The following is a 21,577-nucleotide window of genomic DNA, read 5'->3' as shown; positions in this document are numbered from 1 at the left end:
TCCTTGGGTCCCCCGCGGCCCCGGAGCGGGCAGCGGGCCCGGGTGGGGGCTGGGCGGGGCAGCCCGGTCACGCACGCACCACGCACTCAGCGGTTCCTTCAACAAGGCTTTATTGCGGTGCCCGCGGGAAGGCACGGGCCGGGTACAGAGACAAGCGCGCGGCCCTGGCCCGGGGGCTCACAGTCTCGCGGGGGCGCGCACGGAGAATACAAAACGTCTGTATAAAGTCCATCCAGCGGCTGCGGTTCGCGTGCGTGTGCGCGCGGGGGAGGCCTCGTGGAGGTGGCACTTGAACTAGGCCTGGAAGGACGCGGGGGCGGCCGGAGGCTCGGGGGGCTGTGCTGCGGGGCGAGGCCGCCGCGGCCGGGCCTGTGCTTGTAGGACGCGCACCGGGCTGGGGCGCCGCGGCCGGGCCTGTGCTTGCAGGACGCGCACCGGGCCGAGGGACCGGGCCGGGAGGCGGCGGCGGGGCCGCTCCGAGGGCACCCGGGCAGCTCGGGGGGCCGCGGAGGTAGGCAGGACAGCGTTTGGCACCCGGGCAGGCGTGTCGGCAGGAGCCCCGCGGGTGAGGCCTTGAAGGAGGCCCAGGCCCTGAGGGACGGGAGGCGAGGGGCGGCCGGGGCCGTGGGGCACCGTGCGGGCATCTGCGGGGAGGGGCCGGCCCCGCCCCTCACACCGCCCATTTACAGAGACGGGCACTTGAGGAAGGGCCTCGAGGCCGCACGTCACCGTCTGCAGCAGCGCGGCCCCCAAGACCAGCCCAGGAGGGACCCGGAGCCAGCCCTGCCCAGGGGCGAGCCTCAACCTCTCAACGCCTGTCTATCAAGGAGCAACCAAGAGCAAGGCCACCCCCCTTCTTATGGCGCCTCCCTTCCAAGAGGGCGAAGGTTTTGTAAATCTCAATTTTGGGGGGTAGGCGCAGTTCTAAGTAGGGACCCTGATCCTTCTTACCCAAAGCAGCAAAGCCCAGTGCCCACGACCTTCACCCTGGGGCCGGGAGGCCAATCGGGGCTACACGAGGATGGTAAGCATACAGGCCTCCGACTGAAAAGCGTTCTGTGCAGGGCACTAAAGGGCAGCGCCGCCCTCACCTTCACCCTCTCTGGGGCCTCAAGGGCTCAGGGATCACCAGAATCTTGATTGCAATTAAGGAAATTAAAATGGAAATATTGCATTGAGACAGACACTGCCCTGGGAGCACCGCCTGCCTGGATCTGCTGCTGGGAACTGGCTTTGCGAGTCTGACCAAGTGACCCCTGAGTTCTGTGCAACATTCTCCCTCTCTCTCTCACTGTGCTCCTTTCTGGACCATCTCTATTCCAGGGTACAGGGAGCTATTCCAAAGACAATGGCCCAGGAAGGACAAAGCTGGGGTCTTTACAGTATAGATGATGATCAAGGGGCCCATGGGTGGATTCCTACTCCCCATCAAGCAGTCTGATTGTGCTGCCACAGGTTCACATACATGCCTCTGCCATGACTAGTTTTGAGTTATTAAGTTAAACTGTTCTTAGAAACCTGTTGCTCAGCCCAGGGTAGAGCAGGGAACCACAGGCCGAATTCTTCTATTAGGAGATACTGTCACAGACAAGCTGGTCAACGGGGCAGCTGTAGGGCAGAGAGTGGAGTCAGGACTTGGGTGGGCATGGGTTGCATAGGGTATGACTTGCCTCTGTCATTACCCAAAGCTGGTTTTGGCTCAGAGGCAGGTCACAATCCTGAGATCTGTTGCGTGAGGAAGGATGATAGGAAAAAATGGCCACTGTTCCCCTCCACCCCTACCCCCGCCCCAGGCAGATAATGCCTTCACCACCATGGAGAAGTCTGCTGCTTCCTCTACCTGAAGCCCAGAACAACAAGAGCCCCAAATAAAAATAAACCCAAGCTGAGTGCTTTGGGCTGGGCAATCAACGGGGCCAAAAGTTATGGGAGGATCTCGCCAGTCTATGATGCAAAGCATGGACTTGGGGCTTTTGAGCAAGACTGGATGGTGAAGGACATTCTCCTGGATCTGAATTCAAAAGCAGTGGCATCCAGAGATCTGTCCCGGACCCTCCTATGGGCCCATTGCCACCTCACATCCTGAGATTACTCATGTTTTCATAATTGCTAAGGAGATAAGGTTCTCCCCTCGATGGGATGGGGCATGGAGAGTTCACAGTTCAAAGAACTTAGAAGGACTGATCTAAGAAAACTGGGTATTTTCTACCGTCTTCTGGCCCAGATCCCACACTGCAGGGATAGCCGGCAATTGCTACCTAGCCTAGGAGATCTGGTGGGAAATGAGGCCTATCTCATTATTCACAAGTGAAAATAATTTCAAAAGGTCTCCATGTTTTCAAATTTTCAGGTTTGATTCCAATGCCAACTAAGTGTAGAGAAGATGGGTTCTCCTTGGGTCAAACAACTTGGGAACCTAACTTGGATGGAGATGGACCCCAGGCTACATCCACTACCATCACTACCACCACCAACCTCCCAGAGCCTGCGCTGCTGGGACATCTGGCTGCTAGGAAGTGTGTGAAGCTGGGTGGCTCTGAGCAATGAAGGAGTTTCAAGGTGGCAGGGACAACATGTAAGAACTATTATTAACTGGCATTAAGTCACCACTAAAATTCAATTTACTAGGACCAGATCACCCTACAGAAAACTGAGGACCAGACACACCTACAAAGGAGATTTTGCAATTGGTAACCAGGGACAAGAAGTTTGCCAGAACAAAAAGCCTTCGCCTTGTTATGGGTTCTGTGCTTTGTAATTCCCCAGATGGCCCCTAGCAGACCTAGGAACCATCCAGAGAACTGGTGAAATAGAGAGGAATTCAAACTTTAATCTGATTGGTTTAATGGGTATAATTTTTTTTCAGAAGGAGGAAAAAAAGGAATAAAGTTACAAGATTCTTTTAATATTTTCACAATGTTAACTAAAACGGAGTTCTAGGCTACGTGTGGTAAGTAAATCTAGAACACAAAAGGGTTAAATAAGATTTTGTTTCCTTTTAAAGTTACAAGAATTTAAGCTTTCCTTACATTTCACAAACTTCACAGAACAAATACTTTGGAGGAACAAGACCTACTTCCCTCCCTGGGCCCCAACCGTGACTGTCTAAACAGAGTGAACACCATCCATAATGCACCCGGGCCTACTTGCCAAGATAGCTTCTCCCCTGTGCCACCTCTAAACTAGTAGTGCCCAAGAATAACCAAGTGGGCACAGGAGGAGATCTTGGGAGGCAAGGGTATCCAAGTATTCCCAGAGCAAGACTCATAGGTTTGCTGCTGTGGACAACTTAGTGGACAGCTAGCATGCGCTGAGGCTTTTAGAATAATGGCAGGTGTGGGACCAAATCAATTAAGTCTCCTCCTCCCTCCCTCCCTCCACTGAGGAACCAAGACCATTATTATGAAAAATATTAAGGCTGAAGATTTTTATAGTGGACTTTCTTTTTTTAGGGGGAGGCAAAGGAAGAAGGAAAAGAACATTATTTCCTATTTTCCCACACATTTTAAATTAAGAAATATTTCCAATTCCCAGGTCATGACTCACTGTAAGTTGAATGCAACATGTCATTGGCTTCTCTCCTTTTTAAAACTTAAGTAGCTGGGGTAAACTTAGTAGCCTAAGTGAAGGGAGACCAACAAGTGGCCTCTTAGGGGACCCTCTTTTTGTCTATGGGACTGAAACCTCTAAAGTTGTATCATATTAACCTTGCCCAATGTTTCAAGGTGCAGGTGGACCTAATCTTTCCCTCCACCCAGGCCTCTTCCCATCCCTTCACTTCCCATTTTTGCTACAGTACCTGGTTGATAATTCTCTTGCAACCCAGGGAAAATAAGTCCAATCTCTCTCCTTTGCTTTCCTTCCTGCCCATCCAGTGTGATTCCCCCACCCCACCCCAGCTTGGCCTGCAGCAGTAGAACTCCCCTATGCCCAGGTGAGGGGGGATGTGTGGGGACCCCTCTGCCACTGAGGCTCAGGGAGGGTGCTCAGTCAGCCCCTGGCCCACTCCACCTTTTCCTGACTCTAGTAATACATGTCTCATTCTCCTACTGTACTTGACAGATTTTTCCTTTTACTCTGAGGCTGCACAGAAATAGGCAATGAGCCCACACGCCTCTCCTGGCAACACTTTAAAGGTGAGGAGACAATCCCTGATGGCAGCTGCTGCTCCTTAGCTGTTCCCCAATAGTGTCACTGACATGTCCCCGCCACCTCCCCTTCCCCTTCCTACCAACAGTGAAATCTGGCTACAGAGAGCTGCCTGCAGACCTAGCCCTCCCCGTGGCTGCTCCGCTGTGATTTAGCCTTTGTGAATCAATTATCAGATACTTGCACCCAGCAAATGGCAAATAAAGTCAGTTCAGGTTCCCTGGTCAGTCCTGACCCAGTCAGGTTGCACACGACCAATACAGAGTCTATAGATCCTAGGTAGAAAAGTATAGTTTGTAGACCAGTCTGGGGTGGAGCTAATGTTCAAAGCAAGGCTCTCTCTTATTTCTTCTCCAAGTGATAAGAAAGATTTTCCATGGTCATTCTGGTATGTGTTCACCCTCCTCCCTCTGCCCCCACCTCTCCAGTTTCCTAGGAGTTCCCCTGGGTGCCCCTCTGGCCTCCAGCCCCAGGCCCACCTTGGCAGCCATGAGCAGCCCAGGTACCAGGGGCCGATCAGGAGCTCTGGCTTCTGGGGCTAGGATTAAGGATAAGTGAAGAGGTGAAAAGGCTGTACATTAAACACAGAGTTTCTGGCAAGGCCATGTGCGTCTCAGGAACTGTTTTAAATACCAGCTTCTACTCCTCTATTTACTTAAAAGTCTCCGTCTGGACCATTTTCAGCTTAAGGCTTTTTATAAGTTTTGACTCCAGCAATGACATCTGCTTGTTTTGTTTTAAATCCACTAGCCATGCTCAAAAAAAAATATTCTTCATGTTTTAATTTTATACAATGGCTAGCAGGCACCTTCGTAACCAGCCAGAAATCAATTCAACCACCATCAACCCCTAAACTACAGTACCAGGACGGCTGGCTAAAGAAAGGAAACGGATTGGCTGTAGTCTGAAACGTGCCCAGTACAAGGTGTCTGGCTGACTCTGTCCTAAATAAGGCTAACATTAGTGAACTAAGAACAGGGTTTGGCTGCTGAGCTCTGCACTCAGGAGCAGCCTTCCCCAATGCGCTGGCAGGATCTCCCCACTTTCCGGTCCAGTTTCACCATTTTCAGGATGGCTTCCTCGCGGCCGCGGCCCATGTGGTCAAATGTACAGTCGTGCTGCTCAGGGAGGCGGTGTAACATACAAAACACATAACCTGCAGGGGGGAAAGTTGGAGACACACTGTTAATGATTCCTTCAGCCTGGAGACCCAGCCCTGGTCCTGAGAACTACCGCCGCCATGTGATGTAGACCGACTTTCTCAAAGTATTTGATTTCAGGAAGCCGCCCTCCCTTTATGAGGTGCCCTTAGGGGCTGGCTCAGCACTTTCTCTGACACAGGGAGGCTGTGTAACATCTATCACAAGATAGACTGCCTACTGCAGGACACACCATCTCTAGGAAGTGGGAGGGAGGGAGTGAGGGGGGGGGGAGAGAGAGAGAGAGAGAGAGAGAGAGAGAGAGAGAGAGAGAGAGAGAGAGAGAGAGAGAGAGAGAAATATATATATATATATATATATATATATATATATATATATATATATATATATATATAATTACTCAAATTACATTTTGCCTCCCACATAGCAAGGGCTTAAGGGATGTTGGGAGTGATAAAACTACCACTGAGTAAGAATCACTTCATAAGAAAAAGGATTATTTTGAAATGCTAGAGAAAATACAGAGGGGCAGAACCAATCCCAAGGGGTTAAGGAAGCTTTAACCCATTCCAGCAACACACAATCCTCAAATGCCAACTTGCAAGAGAAAGTAGGCATGCTTCCTTGGGACTCCAGCCAAAACAGACTCCCTCATTATTCCTACAGGGGTGATGCCCTACAGAGAAAAGGACAGGGAGAGGGGTCAGTGGGTCTAGCACATCAAAAGGTATGGTGTGATTTTTGGAAGAGGAGTCACCTGAAAAAGATTGTGAAAGAAAAGCTACCTTCCAGAGAAGGGCCGAGTACCTCACACATTAAAGAATCCACCCATATTGAAGACCAGACAGGAGACAAAATAAAATAAAAGATCTGTTCCACTAGGCTGCGGTCCTCAGGAAGCCTCGGCTGGAGAGGTTTTTGGAAAGGAGTTTGTCCTTCCCTGGATTCCATGCCTACCTCTCACTCCAAGTTGGCAGGGTTACCAACTGAGGTATTGTCTTTGACAACATGAGGAAATGATTTTAAAGCTGTTTACATTTCTAGAATGTGCTTTGCCCCTCCACAGTCTGCCCCCACTTCCCTCCTTGCTTTCCTTTGGGGGGGGGGGGTGTTCTTCCTCATTAGACTGTAAGCTCCTGGAGTCACCTGTGGCTTTGCTGGCTTGAATTTTCATCTCCAGTGCTCTGCAAAGTGCCTGACACACCCTAGGCACTTAATAAATGCTTTATGGCTTATTTATATGACACTGTTTCTAATGACAGATTTTGAGAATGTATTTGGGTCAAGGAAAAGAGGGAATACAGTTGGAAAAAAAATATGTAAGTTGGATGTCAGAAAAGCAAAAAACAAACAAAACTTTTCCAAAAATCAGAACTACCCAAAGGTAGAATGGTATACCCCAGGTAGTCTTCAGGCAGAGAGAGGTGACCATACATTGGCTAGGTTGTAGAGGGAATTTTCTCAGTTATGGGTGAAAAGTAGGGAGGAAAGAGGCAAAATCAAACAATATGATTAGACTAACCAGCCATCTTCACAGTCTCCTGATCTCATTAAGTCCCTAATCAAAATCCTTCAGAAACTTTCCTTTATTATCCAATAAAGTCTAAACTCATCAGTCTGCTAGTTACAGCACTCCTCCCTACTTCAATAACTTTCTTCTAGTTCATATATCCTAGACTATGGCCACAAAGGATAACTGTATCTCCTCTGGTCCTAAACACTATCTCCTTTCTTCCTACCCTACCACCTCCCAAAATGCAGGATCCTGCTTCTCTTCACATTCTTCCTAATATAATCAATTCTGTAGTTTTCTACAATCTGCCTATTAGAAAACCACCTCCCCCTCCAACTGAGTATTCTTTCTTCTTCCTATGCATTTATTGTATTCTAACATTCATTACTATCATTATCCTGTGTCCATTTTACCTTCATTAAATTATAAGCTTTGTGAGGTTGGGGACTGTTGTCAAATGAATGTTAACATACAAACTTCATCTACTGTCAGGGAATAAAATGTTAAATGGCATGAAGACTATCCCCCAAAACTTGGGACTGATCTTTTATCTGTCCTGCCTGAATCATCTCTCTTAAGTTTGTCAAACCTGACATCAGTGCTACCATAAACCATTATTAACATGGGTGTTTTAGGAGAGGAAGATGATATGCCTGACTCTAAATAGGACTGGTTTTAGGGAAAAGAAAGATGAAATTTTTGTCTCTTGAAAACAGAAGTTCCCACTTGGTCTCAAAGCAAAGTGAAGATTAATGAGTTTATGCAGTGTATTTACTGATAAGTTCATTACTTTGAAGATATTGGATACCAGTTGTCTTTGTCCTAAAGGATTCCATGGTGGAAGCCCATCAGCCTCAATATGCACAAGCAAAATCATCTTTACTGCATATCTTTGACAGCCTGCCCAGGGGTTCAGGGGACTGGTAGGCAGGGGAAGGGTGGGGAGAATGTTGACATTTACTATTTTTGCCACTTAGCTGATGGGATATTTTCTTGTGCTTCAAGGATTTGAAGAATTGGGGAAAAAATGTCCCAAAGTCCTTTCTCTTCTTTGATGAATTGTGCAAGGTTAATAAGAACAGCAGAAATAGATTACAATGGGAATTAAGTTTGGCTCCTGGCTGGGTTTAATACCTTATTAGCCAAAGGGAGAGAAAGGGTGCAAGGTCTTTTTCTCCCTCAACCAAGTCCTTGATCCCTTTTCCTCCCTGGGTTCACTCTCTTTTCCTACCAATCTCAAAGCTGGCTGGTGGCTTCCCACAATGCAAAGACAGATGTTAAGGCCAAGAGGAAATAAAGCTGACTTCCTTCATAAGGAGCTGTCATTCCTCTTATCAAAGCAATGACCAGAACACCAAGCCACTGTGCACTCCTCCCTTCTTTACCAGTGACAGCAGTCTCTAGATTGTGACAAGCCCAGAATCCTCTGTGGCCAAGGACCATGCTTCTACCAAAGCACATCTCCTCTTTCACATTTTGTAAGAGTAAAAAAAACAAAACAAATTAGGTTATGGAAGCTGAATTGATGACAATTAAAATAAATGGTATTGCCATACACTAGGGAAAAGTCTGGAGAAGTTTTAGGTTAACTTTCTAAGTCAATGCACTAAGGTTATTAGATGGTATAAATTAAGTTTGATTCCTTCTTCTGTCAGGATCATTCATTGAAAGGAAGTTACATCCTGGACAAAGTATGTAATGCTGAGTGTGCATAATAGGTTAAAGACATTTCCACATTAGATAACTACAACAGGGCCTGTCCTAGACCACCTTTTTGGTGGGAGGGAGGAGGATTATCTTCTTTCAGTTACTCAAAGATCTGATTGCAAAACTATGAAAAGTATCATGAACATTTAATTCTCTTCATTTTTTTTTTAGGTTTTTGCAAGGCAAATTGTGTTAAGTGGCCCAAGGCCACACAGCTAGGTAATTATTAAGTGTCTGAGACTGGATTTGAACCCAGGTACTCCTGACTCCAGGGCCGGTGTTTTATCCACTGCACCACCTAGCTGCCCCATTCTCCTCATATTCTTAAGATTTTGGAGGCCAAGGTGACAAAGAAAATTGAGTTCAAATGGGCAGAATGTCATCAACTTAAATAATAAAAACACTCGAAAAATCCAAAGAAAGGGTAAAAATTTTCTGCTGTTTTGAACTCTTGCTAGGCAGCTTACAATTCCCTCTGATATCACTGATTACTGGAAGCAGTCGAGACAGATCCTAGTTCTCACAGACAGACAAATGAAGGAAGAAAACTCCAAGCAATACTAGAATTGGTTCATTTCATGGCCTATTTTTAAATTTATGGTGGATTGCGTTGGTTTTTTTTTTTTTGGCAGGGGGGGAGAATGTTCAAGAATATGAAAAATTTTCTCAAAACAAAAATAAATTTAAGTTAATTTTCACTTACAGTAGACTCAGATTTATAAGGCTAGAAGAGACCATAGAAGGATCAGAATCCACTTGATTATATGGATGAGAAAAATGAAGCCTAAGGAAGGGAGAGATTTGTCTAAGATCACAGATCTTGCTATTAGCAAATCAAGGAGTAGAATTTAAGTTTCCCAAATCCCAATCTAGTGTTTTTCCTCCTAACAACACCGGCTTACAAAGATGTTCATTAAAAAAAAAAGTTCAAGTTGATGGAAGGGCAGCAAATCTTAAATGATAAAAACCATTCTAAAATTCAGAGATGGTAATATCTGGTGCTCTTTCTCTTACATCCATCATGACCTTCGGGGGGAGGGGGGAATGTGGTGATGATAGCTATTAGGAATAACTATTAAGTAAAATGGCAAAGGAAGAATGACCAGGACTTAAGAGAGTTTGAAAATATAGGATCAGAAAACCCATGGTTTCCCATCTGAATGAGGGCTAACTTCACATATTTGTTCTTACCAAGACTGTCCTGCTGTCCTGATTTCTACTCACTGGTCAATACTGGCAGCAATATTCAACATACTCAAGAACATTTTCTGGACAAAAAAGATGAAAGTGATCTTGATCCAGAGAGTACAGAAAAAAGAAACATCATGTTTAGATTGTGCAGCACCTATTATCTATTTTGCATGAAAAGAAGATATCTGGAGAACATTTGTTGCTATTTTAAAAATGCTTTTGAGTTTTGGCTTAAAAGTGAAATGCTCAAATGTAGCTAAAAGATAGGATATAGAACCCAATGCAGAACTTGTGCACGTATTTTAGGGACCAATATTAAACGTCCTTTAGCCCAAGGGCAAGAAGTAGACCAGTGAGGCTGAGCAGGGAACAAATGGGCAAACAAGTTGTGAGTTACTGCTACAAATATGAGGAATTTCAAAATTGTTCCTCTGTTATCCCCCTTCCAAGGACTGGCCAGTTCTGGAATCTGATTTGCAAAAGGATGCTCCACTTAGTATGGATTCTGATATAACTGGGCTGGGACTGAGTTTGTGTCTGTCACATAAGGCTTAGAATCTTGGATTCAAGAGATACATCAAACTGATTTAAGGAGGTATAAAAAAGAATCCATTAATTAATGTTTTGTTCAAATCACTATACTCTTATATGAGGAAGGGGAGGGCAGAAATTCCTAAACTGAACTATATTGAAGCACTTCTGAAGGAGAGAAGAAAAAAGGCATATGGATATGGAGGGCAAAAATCTCAAGCATAGTGTAATCAATCCTGCCCAAAGACGGTGATTCATTAGTTTAAATGAACCCTCCCCCACTTAGATTCTGAAGACTATGGAGAAGCATGAAAACAGTAACTGGGAATACTTCAACATACTCTAAAATTATAAGTGTAAAAGAATTTCACTGTGAATCATTTTTCCAGGACTAATAACTGTTTAACACAAAGCAATTCTAAAAATATTTATTTGGTATGAACACATCTAACCTGACCTGTAGTTTTTTGTTTTTTAAAGAAAGATTTTTTATTTATTTTGAGTTTTACAATTTTCCCCCATTCTTACTTCCATCCCCCATCCCCACCCCCCACAGAAGGCAGTTGGATAGTCTTTACATTGTTTCCATGGTATACATTAATTTAAATTGAATGTGATGAGAGAGAAATCATATCCTTAAGGAAGAAATATAAAGTATAAGAGATAGCAAAATTACATAATAAAATAATGGGCTTTTTTCCCCCCTAAATTGAAGGTAATAGTCTTTGATCTTTGTTCAAACTCCATAATTCTTTCTCTGGATACAGGTTATATTTTCCATTGCAGAAAGCCCCAAAATTGTCCCTGGTTGTTGCACTGATGGAATGAGCAAGTCTATCAAGGTTGATCATCACCCCCATTGTTGCTGTTAAGAGTATATAATGTTGGTTCTGCTCATCTCACTCAGCATCAGTTCATGCAAATCCTTCCAGGCTTCCCTGAATTCCCATCCCTCCTGGTTTCTAATAGAACAATAGTGTTCCATTATATACATATACCATTTTATTAAGCCATTACCTGATTGAAGGACATTCACTTAATTTGCAATTCTTTGCCACCACAAACAAAACTGCTACGGATATTTTTGTACAAGTGAAGCTTTTACCCTTATTGATGATCTCTTCAGAGTATAGACCCAGTAGTGGTATTGCTGGATCAAAGGGTATGCACATTTTTGTTCCCCTTTGGATGTAATTCCAAATTGCTCTCCAGAAAGGATGAGTTCACAGCTCCACCAACAATGTATTAGTTAGTGTCCCAGATTTCTCACATCCCTTCCAACATTGATCATTGTCCTTTCTCTGACCAACAGTTTTTTTTAGAGTTTTTTTTTTTTGCAAGACAAATGGGGTTAAGTGGCTTGCCCAAGGCCACACAGCTAGGTAATTATTAAGTGTCTGAGCCTGGATTTGAACCCAGGTACTCCTGACTCCAAGGCTGGTGCTTTATCCACTACACCACCTAGCTGCCCCGACCAATAGTTTTTAAGGTAAATGTTTGAAATGCTTAAAATTCAGTCAGCCCCTTTCCATAGGAACATCTCCAGTTCCCATGACCTATACTCGCCTCTGTGCTGGCACACATTTGGAAGCAATTCTCACAAATGCCATCATTAATGCAAGATGACACAACACCCAGCACCTCAATGTCAGTGCTACAAAAACTATAACAATATTTCTTGCTTCACTAGTCTGAAAAACCTGTACTACTCTGTGATTTTGTGGTCACAAAAAAAGTACAAAAGGAAAGAAGGTATATGCTTCACTACTTGGTGTGGGCTATGAAACTTGTCACGAGGGCAGGAAAAGTCTTAGAATAGGTATAAAATAAAGGAAACTGGCAAGGCAACACCCTCATGTTCTTCTCCTTCCCCTCTTCCTATCATCTTCTACCAAAGACTAATTTTAGATGGCTAGCAAGAGTTAAAGAGTAGAAAAGAGAAAAAAGGAATGAGAAGGAAACAAAACTTCTAAGGAGATAGGAGTCCCTCAGATGTTCGGGAAAAGTTGCTGAAGTTAAAGCTCAGTGAGGATGTCTTTTTCCAAAGACATAGAAGACAATACTCTTACCCTATTCTTTCCCACACATCTCCATCCCTACAGACACAATCATTGTGAAAGAACTAACATCCTCAAAACATGGATTACATCCATCCTTCCTTCCTTTCCAAACAGGGATTAAATTTTCCTTAAAAGAAAACAACTTGGTCCCAGAACCTGAATGTCCTATTTCCCTGACACAAAGGGCATAAACAGTTGAGGTTGATAAGACTCTGAAGACTGTTATGACTCCTTGTCCCTTCCATATTCTGCCCTGATGTCTAGACAAGATTTCCATCTGGAGATGGGGGTTAGGGAATGTCCAGAGAAACTAAATATCCCTCTATCCTTGTAGTATATATAGCCTTGAAAAAAAAGTCTACCTCCTTTGGTTAACTGTTCAATGGCTTTCCAGCACCTCATTTAGTCCCAGGATCACAGCTGAACTGAGAGTGTGCTGACATTAGAGCTCCCTGCAACAGTCATCCCCCTCTTCAACCTAGACTTGGAGTTAAAAGGTCCAAAAAGTCCCTGCTCTGATACAAGGTATAACAAAGTTGTTTGTTTTTTATTTTGCCTCAATTTCCGCCTCTATAATGAGATTTTGTCCAGATAAATCTCTACAATCTCTGAGCTTTGTCAGTTTATATTGGATGATTCTATAGTTGCAGTCAAGTGTCCAGATGTCCTATGGTAGATGCTGAAACCCTGACTAGGAAGATGCCCTGTGCCACAGGTTGGTCACAGGCCTGTCATAGGCAGCTGGCTCTCATTTAAGACAGGGTCCTTTTGAAGTCCAGCAATTCAATACAAAATGCTTACTGACCCTTCCTCTTCAAACTCTGTCACCTAATACTAGAGTTAGGACCTAGAACTTCCTTGAAATTCCTTGGGGAGGGGGCAGCTAGGTGGTGCAGTGGATAGAGCACCTGCTCTGGAGTCAGGAGTACCTGAGTTCAAATCTGGACTCAGACACTTAACAATTACCTAGCTGGATGGCCTTGGGCAAGCCAACTTAATAACCCTGTTGCCTTGCAAAAACCTTAAAAAAAAAAGCCCTTGGGGAGAGGTAAATGGAAGTTATGCCAAAATAACCCTGAGCTCTTGACATTTTTAATTCAGTTTCAGTTTTGCAAATATTCTGTTTGTTGCTAGAACTTCACAGCTCCTGCCATTTTTGGACTTAAATACACACTTGCTTCTTTGAAGACACTCAATTTGGAGGCTTCTCAAAAGTAGCCCTTTTTATAAAACTATAGACCTTTGTTCCAGGGCAAGGTTCAGTCCCAGATGCTCTGGTATTCACTTGATCCACCTTGCTTGAAAAAATTTTTATCCTTCCCTGAGTATTTGAATTCTGAATTGACAAAAAGTTCAAGGGGAGTCTAAAAATACTGGCATGCCTTGGGGACAATATAAAGTTTAGTAGAGAGGACAGGAAGCTTCATAGTATGCCTAGACTTATATGCAGATACATGGCTGCCTACCTCTGCCCACTCATGGGGTCTCAGAGTATGTGCAATAGGATCAAAAGAACCAGGTATTCTAAATCAGAAGCATCCTCAACCTGCTCATTAGGGACAAAAAGGGAAACAATTTATATCTAAGGAAAACCATCTTAAGACTTTTTAGTCTCAGGTCATTAAGGTTCACTCATCACTGGTAATTAAAAAAGAAATAGAAAAAAAGAAAACCAAACCCCAATGCAATCCACAAATGTGAAAATCTAGCCAAACATTATAAATGATAAGCTTGTTCCAAAAAAGAATTCCATCTCTACAGCAAGATAAAGGTTCCTCATAGCTCAGGATGGCTAACCGACCTCATAGTTCATTTGTAAGTACATGTTGGGAACAGCAGGTGGTCACAGAAAAGCTTGTTGAAAAACAGGAGCCATTTTTACAGCCACCAGTGGCAATCCCTGGATTACACTGGAGCTGCCGACCCAATGCTCAAGGCACAATTTGTAGCACAGAAATGTATTAAAGGATCTTAATGTATTTCATTTCATCAGGCCTACGGTACAGGCAAAGCAGCTGCAGGTACTCCGGGAATAAAGCATGACTACTTTACATTCGGCTCCATCCTTGGCTTTGCATGATGCAGAGAGAAAGGCATTCTACTCCAAGAGCTGGCCTGGGCTCCCGCTTGTTAGGCTGTTTGACACATGCCCCTACTGGGGACAGAGCAGATAACTGACTGATAAGAAAAATTCTACCAGAGGTTTCCCTATGGCTTGAGACAGCTTATTGAGAATCAAGAGATGGGGAAACATCCCTGGCGCCCACCCCAGTAGGCAGGACAATTTGCATTTTAGAAAAAGCTATTATACAATCCAACTTTTTAATAAAACCACTAAATCAGTTGATTCTAAAACAGGGCAATCAGATGTTTTTTCCAAATCAATTAAAACGCCAGTTAGACAAGAGATATATGGTACACAAGAAGCAATGTGATACAAGACAGAAATATGAGAAGCTGGTAAAAAGTTCTCCAACTCTAGCTGCCAGGACTCTGCTGTGATTCAGCCCCTTCCCTTGGCGTCTACCACCACAGGGCCCCGAGAGCGTGGGCAGCAGTGGAAGGACATAAAGTTGTGCCACATTCATGAAGCTCCAAATGCATTCTGTAGACACTGTCACTTTAAAATTATAAAAACACTTGCCAGACTGCTGCCATCCTTTGTGACTCTTTTTCCAGACAGCCCTACCTATGATCCCTCCTTTCCTCTCTTGCCATCTTCTCCAGCAGCGGGCACTTTACACACTGCCACTGCCTGCCAGTTGGCTGCTTCTCACTTCTGCGGAGCTAAAATCACAGATTGCAGGAACCCTCTTTGGGACAACCCATGAACCCTTTCCCAACTAACAAGTCAAAGGATCTGGGTGTTCACATTATACCAAATTGTTTTATCTAGAGATGAACATATATTTAAAAACCAAGATAAACTGGCTCCAGGCAATTGCTACCACAGGAATAATAATTTTGCTCTTTTGTTCATTCTATTCCAGTACCTGAGAAGAAAGGCATTAATACTTTGGTGCTAGGATCAGCCTTCAAATGAACAAAAGCTATGAGGTGCTTGACAGTGGAGCTGGTAGTGTGGTTCCTAGGTCAACCCAGATGCCAAGGCTCCCTTCTCCCACTATCACACTACCTTCAGGAGGCCAGCTGCACCAACAGATGTATTTTGCTATTCTGGTGACCTTATTCTTTCAGCATTTTCCTCTGATTTGTTTGACTTTCCTTTTGGCATTTCATTGCCCTTTAAAAGATTATCTTTTTAAACTACACAGAAGCACCCTAGAAAACTCCCAACAAAGCTCTGACTGAATTGAAGGCAGCTCTTCTTCACCTAAAGTCCTGGCTGGGGCTGTCTTGGGTTACAGGAGGGTGGCATGGATGCATGCTGGACAAATATTTCATCTGAGATTTCTATGGCTGGTTGAGCCATTGCAAGGCACTTCCACACTAAAAATTCCTGTCCAAGTCACAAAATGCCTTAGGGTTTCCACTAAAATTGTAAATGCCAAACTTAGATTTCTGTGGCCCCAGAGGAAAAAGGAGGAAGCTACCACCTCTTTATGTGTTTACAAGGCATGCTAATTAATGGGAGCTCTGTGAAAAAGAATACCTGGGGGATGGGGCTGCTTCTTTCTAGGACCATCACCTTCAAACACAGCTATTTCCACAGGAGGAATGGAGTCAGTGGAAAAGATGGGGGGTGATTAGATCTGGGTTCTGCAATTGGCTCAGCTTCTGGAGAAGCAATCTGGACCTAGGGGAAGACCAGAAGACTGGGAACCAGGAGAATGGGGTCAAATTTAAGCTCAGCCAATAACTAGCTGGGAGACCTTGGGCACCACTCTGGACTCTGCAAAATGAAGAGGCTGAACCAGATCATCTCTAAAGTATTTCTTAGCTCACATCACAGACGCCACCACTAAACATTCTTCCAGTCCTTCTCGAGCTCCAGCGCTACATTATCTTAAGGTATCACAATCAGGGTCTTCACAGTTTGACAATCTTCCCTTACCACTTCCTCCTGCTCCCACCCAGACAAATCTTCTAGGGTTCTTTGTGAACCAGGGGATTCCTCTTCCCTCCTAGCCCTTCTCTTTTCTTCTTACCCTGTGAAGGTTTTTCTGAACAACTCGAACTGAGGAAGGAGCTTCGTTTTTCTGAATGTGCTGTGGGTATACAGGCTTCATGGCTTGCTTGCCACTATCATCAACATTGTCTTGATGATAAAGTAAATACATGGTAAAGAAAGGTAACACCACATTTCTGCTCACAATACATAGATTTTAAAGGATATATTATTGATTCAAATATATAAAGAAGACATGAGACAGTTCAGGAAGTGTTGTGTGGTTGGAGACAACCTGAAAGGGGAAGGGGAAGTTTTCTAAGAAGGACAGAAAAATAGTTTCTCAGATACTGGGTGGGTGGGGAGGAAGGGTTCCCTAACAGGTATAGTTAGAAGTTCTGCAAGCCTCTCTGTCAGACACAGAAATTTGTGTTTCTAAGTTTAATCACATTTTGCTTATGTTTCAAAGTGTCTTATGCCTATTTTCCTGTAGACAATAAAGAAGGGAGCTGTTAGAGAAAGGGTGAAGGGTAGATTCTACACTATAGAGATTTTGCAAAACAAACAAGATTTTGGCCCAATCTACCAATATCAAAGCAACTTTGAGATTTTGTGACTTAAATTTTTGAGACGGCAGATAGTCATAAAATTTATTTTTAATACAATACTCCAGAAAGTCATTTCAGAATATAAACATATTTTCTGCCTTATGTTCCTAAATCTCAAGTTTTAAAGTTCCACAATGTTTAGCCTTTCAATTGTAGTGGAAGGATAGGGCTGAAGAAATCCCTATTCCTTAGCTGTCTGGGTTTATTTAAATGCTTCCTCCCCAATCCAGGCAGACAGACTTCCTTAGCTGCAGATGAATTTCATTTCTGAGGCAACAGAGAAAAGGCCAAATTTTTAAAAATCAAACGTTATTTGGTGGAATGAAGTTGACAGATGTTGGAGAGTCCTGAGACTGAAGGCAAAGAAGTTTGCCTAAGATTTGATTACTATTCCATGTTTTGGAGGAACTGTTAAGGCAGATAGGGGCAGGGACAGAAGAAGCAGGTAGTTCCTAGGAGATTTGACAAAATTTCCAAGAATCGGGCATAAGGGTGAGGAGGTCTAAGGTGAGGAAGAAGAATCCCTTAACCTGGAGAGAGTACATTTATTAAGTTATACCTGATTCCTGGGTAAAAGGGACAAAATAAATAAAGACTTAAGTTCCTGACTTAGTACCAAATCTGTATTGCCTTTAGATAAGAATATAAAGAATAAACTTATGGCTTTAGAAAATGTTATTTAACAAAGCTCACTAACAAAGCTAGACAGATATAACTTTCTAGACTAGATAATAAATACAAAGGCTAGTAACATACCATCTACTTCTATTCAATAGGTACAGAAATGTAGCTGAACACAAAGTAAATGACACTAAAAATTATTTCTATCTGGCTTGGAAATGAATCAAAACATTTAAAGGCAGAAGATTTTACTCCTTAATTATAGTTTAATTGCTAATATTAAAAAGTTTTGTTTTCTTGACCATCAGTCAAGGGAAATATCCCTCAAATATTCAAGATGGAATGAAAAATACCATCTTGGAATTAAAAAATAATCTAGCAGGGTGGCTAGGTGGTGCAGTGGATAAAGCACTGGCCCTGGAGTCAGAAGTACCTGGGTTCAAATCTGGTCTCAGACACTTAATAATTACCTAGCTGTGTGGCCTTGGGCAAGCCACTTAACCCCATTTGCCTTGCAAAAACCTAAAAAAAAAAAAATCTAGCAAAGCAAAATAATCGAGAGGCTATTTATTTCTACAGCTTATGCTCAATATCCACTGGGCCTAATCTTGACATTTTGAGTAGCAGTTTCAAAATAAATGGGTATCATTTGGTATTGCTGGGGATAGCAATCCAAGTTCAGAGTATATATAGCTTAATGTGGGGGTAAGAAAGGTAAAGAAGGTCTGGTAATATTGTATTTTAAATACAAGATTTCTTTTTCCCCCGGGGTAAATGTTGTGATCACTAAAGAGTGATCATACTATCTTCACCAACAATCTCTGGGATGACCAAATTCTCATGTTTGCTGCCTCATAACATTATTACCCACTGCCTCCACCAGTGGGATAAAGATGACAAGACTGGAGACAAGGAGAGGTTTTTTGCAAGGACAAGCCAGTATTCTTCTGCTACAAGAGAATAAAGGAATACTACACAAAACCTTTTAATCTGGCAAGATTACTCAAACTATCCATCCCTAATCCAATGCCTCTCCTTCATGTCTTGACTTCTAGAGAAGACTATCTACAACCAGGGATTTCAATTTCTTTCCTTTTATTTTCAACTCTCAGTAGTCTGGTTTCTGACATTATCATTCCAGAGAAACTCTCTCCAAAATTATCACTAACCCTTTAATTACTAAATCTCATGGTCAAATCTCAATATACAGCTTTCTAGACATTCTTGGTATCTTTTGACATTGCCAATTAACCTCTTTTCCTTGATAAGACATTATCTTACCTGGACTCCCAGTCACAAACCTCTTTCCACTTCAATCTGTCTTCTACTCAGATGTCAATTTAATTTTGGTTTCTATTTCTAGGCTGCTGACTCTCAGATCTACTCATCAACCCTAATCTTTCTCCTAATCTCTTCCTAATACATATTGGACATCTCAAACTGAACATTCCATAGAAAACTCAACATGTTCAAAAGTGAATTAACCTCTCCTCCTCAATCTCATTCCCTCTTTCTAACTTTCCAATTACTATAAGAGGTACTACCATCCTCCTAGTTACCCAGGTTCTCATCTAAGGTGTCATCCTTGACTCCTCACTCTCATTCCCCTATAGTAGATTTATTGCCATGGACTTTTGATTTTGATACATCCCTCACCCAAAAAGTAGCCAGCAGCATCCTGAAGATGACAGGGACAAATTAAAAAAAATCTTTTGCTCAACCTTCAAAATCCCCTTAAACTTAGCCCCCCCCCCCATCTTTCCAGTCTTCTCACACCTCATAGCCCTCCGGTGAATTCTTTGATTCAGTGCCCTTCCCCATACAGTTCCTTGAACAAGACATTCTATCTCTTGACCAGGCATTTTCACAGACCATCCCCATGTCTGCTCTCGCGCTCTCTCTCTCTCTCTCTCTCTCTCTCTCTCTCTCTCTCTCTCTCTCACACACACACACACACACATTCTCTCTTACACACACACACACATTCTCTCTCTCTCTTACACACACATTCTCTCTCTCTTACACACACCTTCTCTCTCTCACACACACATTCTCTCTCTCACACACACATTCTCTCTCTCACACACACATTCTCTCTCTTACACACACACATTCTCTCTCTCTTATACACACACATTCTCTCTCTCTCTCTCTCTCTCTCTCTCTGCCTTCTAAAGGAAGCCCTTCCCAACTCTTCCTCTCTCAGTTGATTATTTTCCCTTTAACCTCTTAGCCTGCTTTTGTCCAGTGAAGTGATTCCAGGGGATAGAGCACTGGGTCTCTAGTCAAGACTTGCCTTCCTGAGTTCCAATTTGACACTCCCCCTAGCTGTGGGACTGTGTGTCACTTGACCCTGTTTTCCTCAGTTTCCTCATCTATAAAATGAGCTGGAGAAGGAATGGCAAACCACTCCAGAATTTTTGCCAAGAAAACTCCACTAGGGGTAATGAGGAGTCAGATCTAAGTGAAAATGACTGAAAGACAAGGCCTGTTTGCACATCGTTTTCATGCAGTTTCTCTCGGACAGTGAGCTCCTTGAAAATAAGGCCCTTCTTTGACCTTTCTTTGTATCCTTAGTGGTCAGCCAGTACCAGACTCAAGAGGCCTTGAGGTGTCCTGAGTCCAGGCTCAGACATTTTGGGCTGGGGATCTTGGCCAGGTCATTTCACCTCCCTTTGCTCAGGTTTCTTGGAACCCCCAGGACTGTTTTTCAGGCTCCCAGTACAGTGCGTGGACAGATGCTGGGCTGATTGGGCACTTCCCAGACTCTCTTCCTCCCCACAGTCCCAGGTACCACTTGCCATCAGTTCTGCCTTTACCATGTCTCCCCCAGGCTGCCATCCTGGGGAGGGGTGGGAGGGGAGGAACTTGATGTCCACTCTTCATGGAGCAGTCAGTAGGGTCACTTTTGTTAAAACCCCATTCCCCTTCCATTCAGTAACCATCAGAGACCCCCTTCTCTCCACACTCCCCTCCCCAGGGTCACACCCCATCAGGGCTCAGGGCAGAGGTGACCAGGGGAGGCAGGGAAAGGGCTGCCCAGCTTGGCTCCCCTCCAGGTATCATATGATTCATCTGGTCATTCTTTATGGTCATACTTCACCCTGTCAAGATCTTTTTGGATGCTGATTCTATCATTCACTGTTAATTTATAGAAGAGGATGCATTTTCTAGTTCTAAATCCTATGCTATTCTATAATTCCCCATATACATTATTTTTCTTAATTTTCTGTTTCCCTTATGTATGTACCCTATGGGAAGCATAAATCTATTTGGTCTCAAGTCTGCCAGGGGCAGGTCATCCTGAGGCAATGCTAAGTCCCACCCATAACCTTGTTGTCCTAAATGCCAGCATAGGGCCCTGCTTGGGAATTCCCAAGCAATAGCACAGCATACAATTGTTGAAGTCTAGGATAAGAATAAATTATGTGTGTAGAAGAGTCATGTTTGATCATGCTGATGGTCATCCATGCTAGGCTACAAGGAGGAAAGGAGGGACTTTCTTCCCTATGGCACCCAGAACAAGAATACGCAATTTAGTTTACATTCAAGATTCTGATTTTAGTCTTAGGTTTGGAGGGCAGGCATAAAACATCTTGTGCTTTATGTAAATCTGCATTATTTAAATATGACTGCCTGGAAAGACTTCTGAAAGAAGTCCACATTCCAAAGAAACACCTATGTTAACTTTACTGAAAAGCATTGTACTCCCTCTAAAGACCTGCCCCTTTGCTCAGCACTCTATGGGCCTCTGATCTCCCTCTCCAATAAAAACCCTAAAAACAATTAAAAACAAAAGCAAAAAAAAATTTCTCTAAGAAAAATAGAGGTGCTGAGAGACCTTTGCTTCAGTCCACCTATCTATTAAAGTGTCTGCCCTTTACATGTTCTTCTCATTCCTTGCAAGGCTAGTCACAGCCCAACATATCCCTCCTATTCTGACTTTTTTGTCCCCAGCCTCCATATAT

At 43.5% G+C, this 21,577-nt stretch overlaps 1 protein-coding gene across 3 annotated transcripts in view; it reads right to left on the bottom strand.

Moving 5' to 3' along the window:
* Window positions 1-4,916: 4,916 nt before the first annotated feature.
* Window positions 4,917-21,577, bottom strand: part of ZFAND3 (zinc finger AN1-type containing 3) — a 348,505-nt gene continuing 331,844 nt past the window's right edge. For all 3 annotated transcript variants that reach the window (XM_074236842.1, XM_074236840.1, XM_074236841.1), the window contains one exon: window positions 4,917-5,305. In XM_074236842.1, the coding sequence (XP_074092943.1) occupies window positions 5,151-5,305 (155 nt within the window). In that variant the 3' untranslated portion in view covers window positions 4,917-5,150. The remainder of the gene's footprint in view (window positions 5,306-21,577) is intronic.

Source organism: Macrotis lagotis, chromosome 5 (genome assembly GCF_037893015.1).
Source record: "Macrotis lagotis isolate mMagLag1 chromosome 5, bilby.v1.9.chrom.fasta, whole genome shotgun sequence".
NCBI classification, from domain to species: Eukaryota; Metazoa; Chordata; class Mammalia; order Peramelemorphia; family Peramelidae; genus Macrotis; species Macrotis lagotis.
The sequence above is the reverse complement of the archived record's forward strand: the minus strand, read 5'-3'. Positions and strand labels throughout refer to the sequence as shown.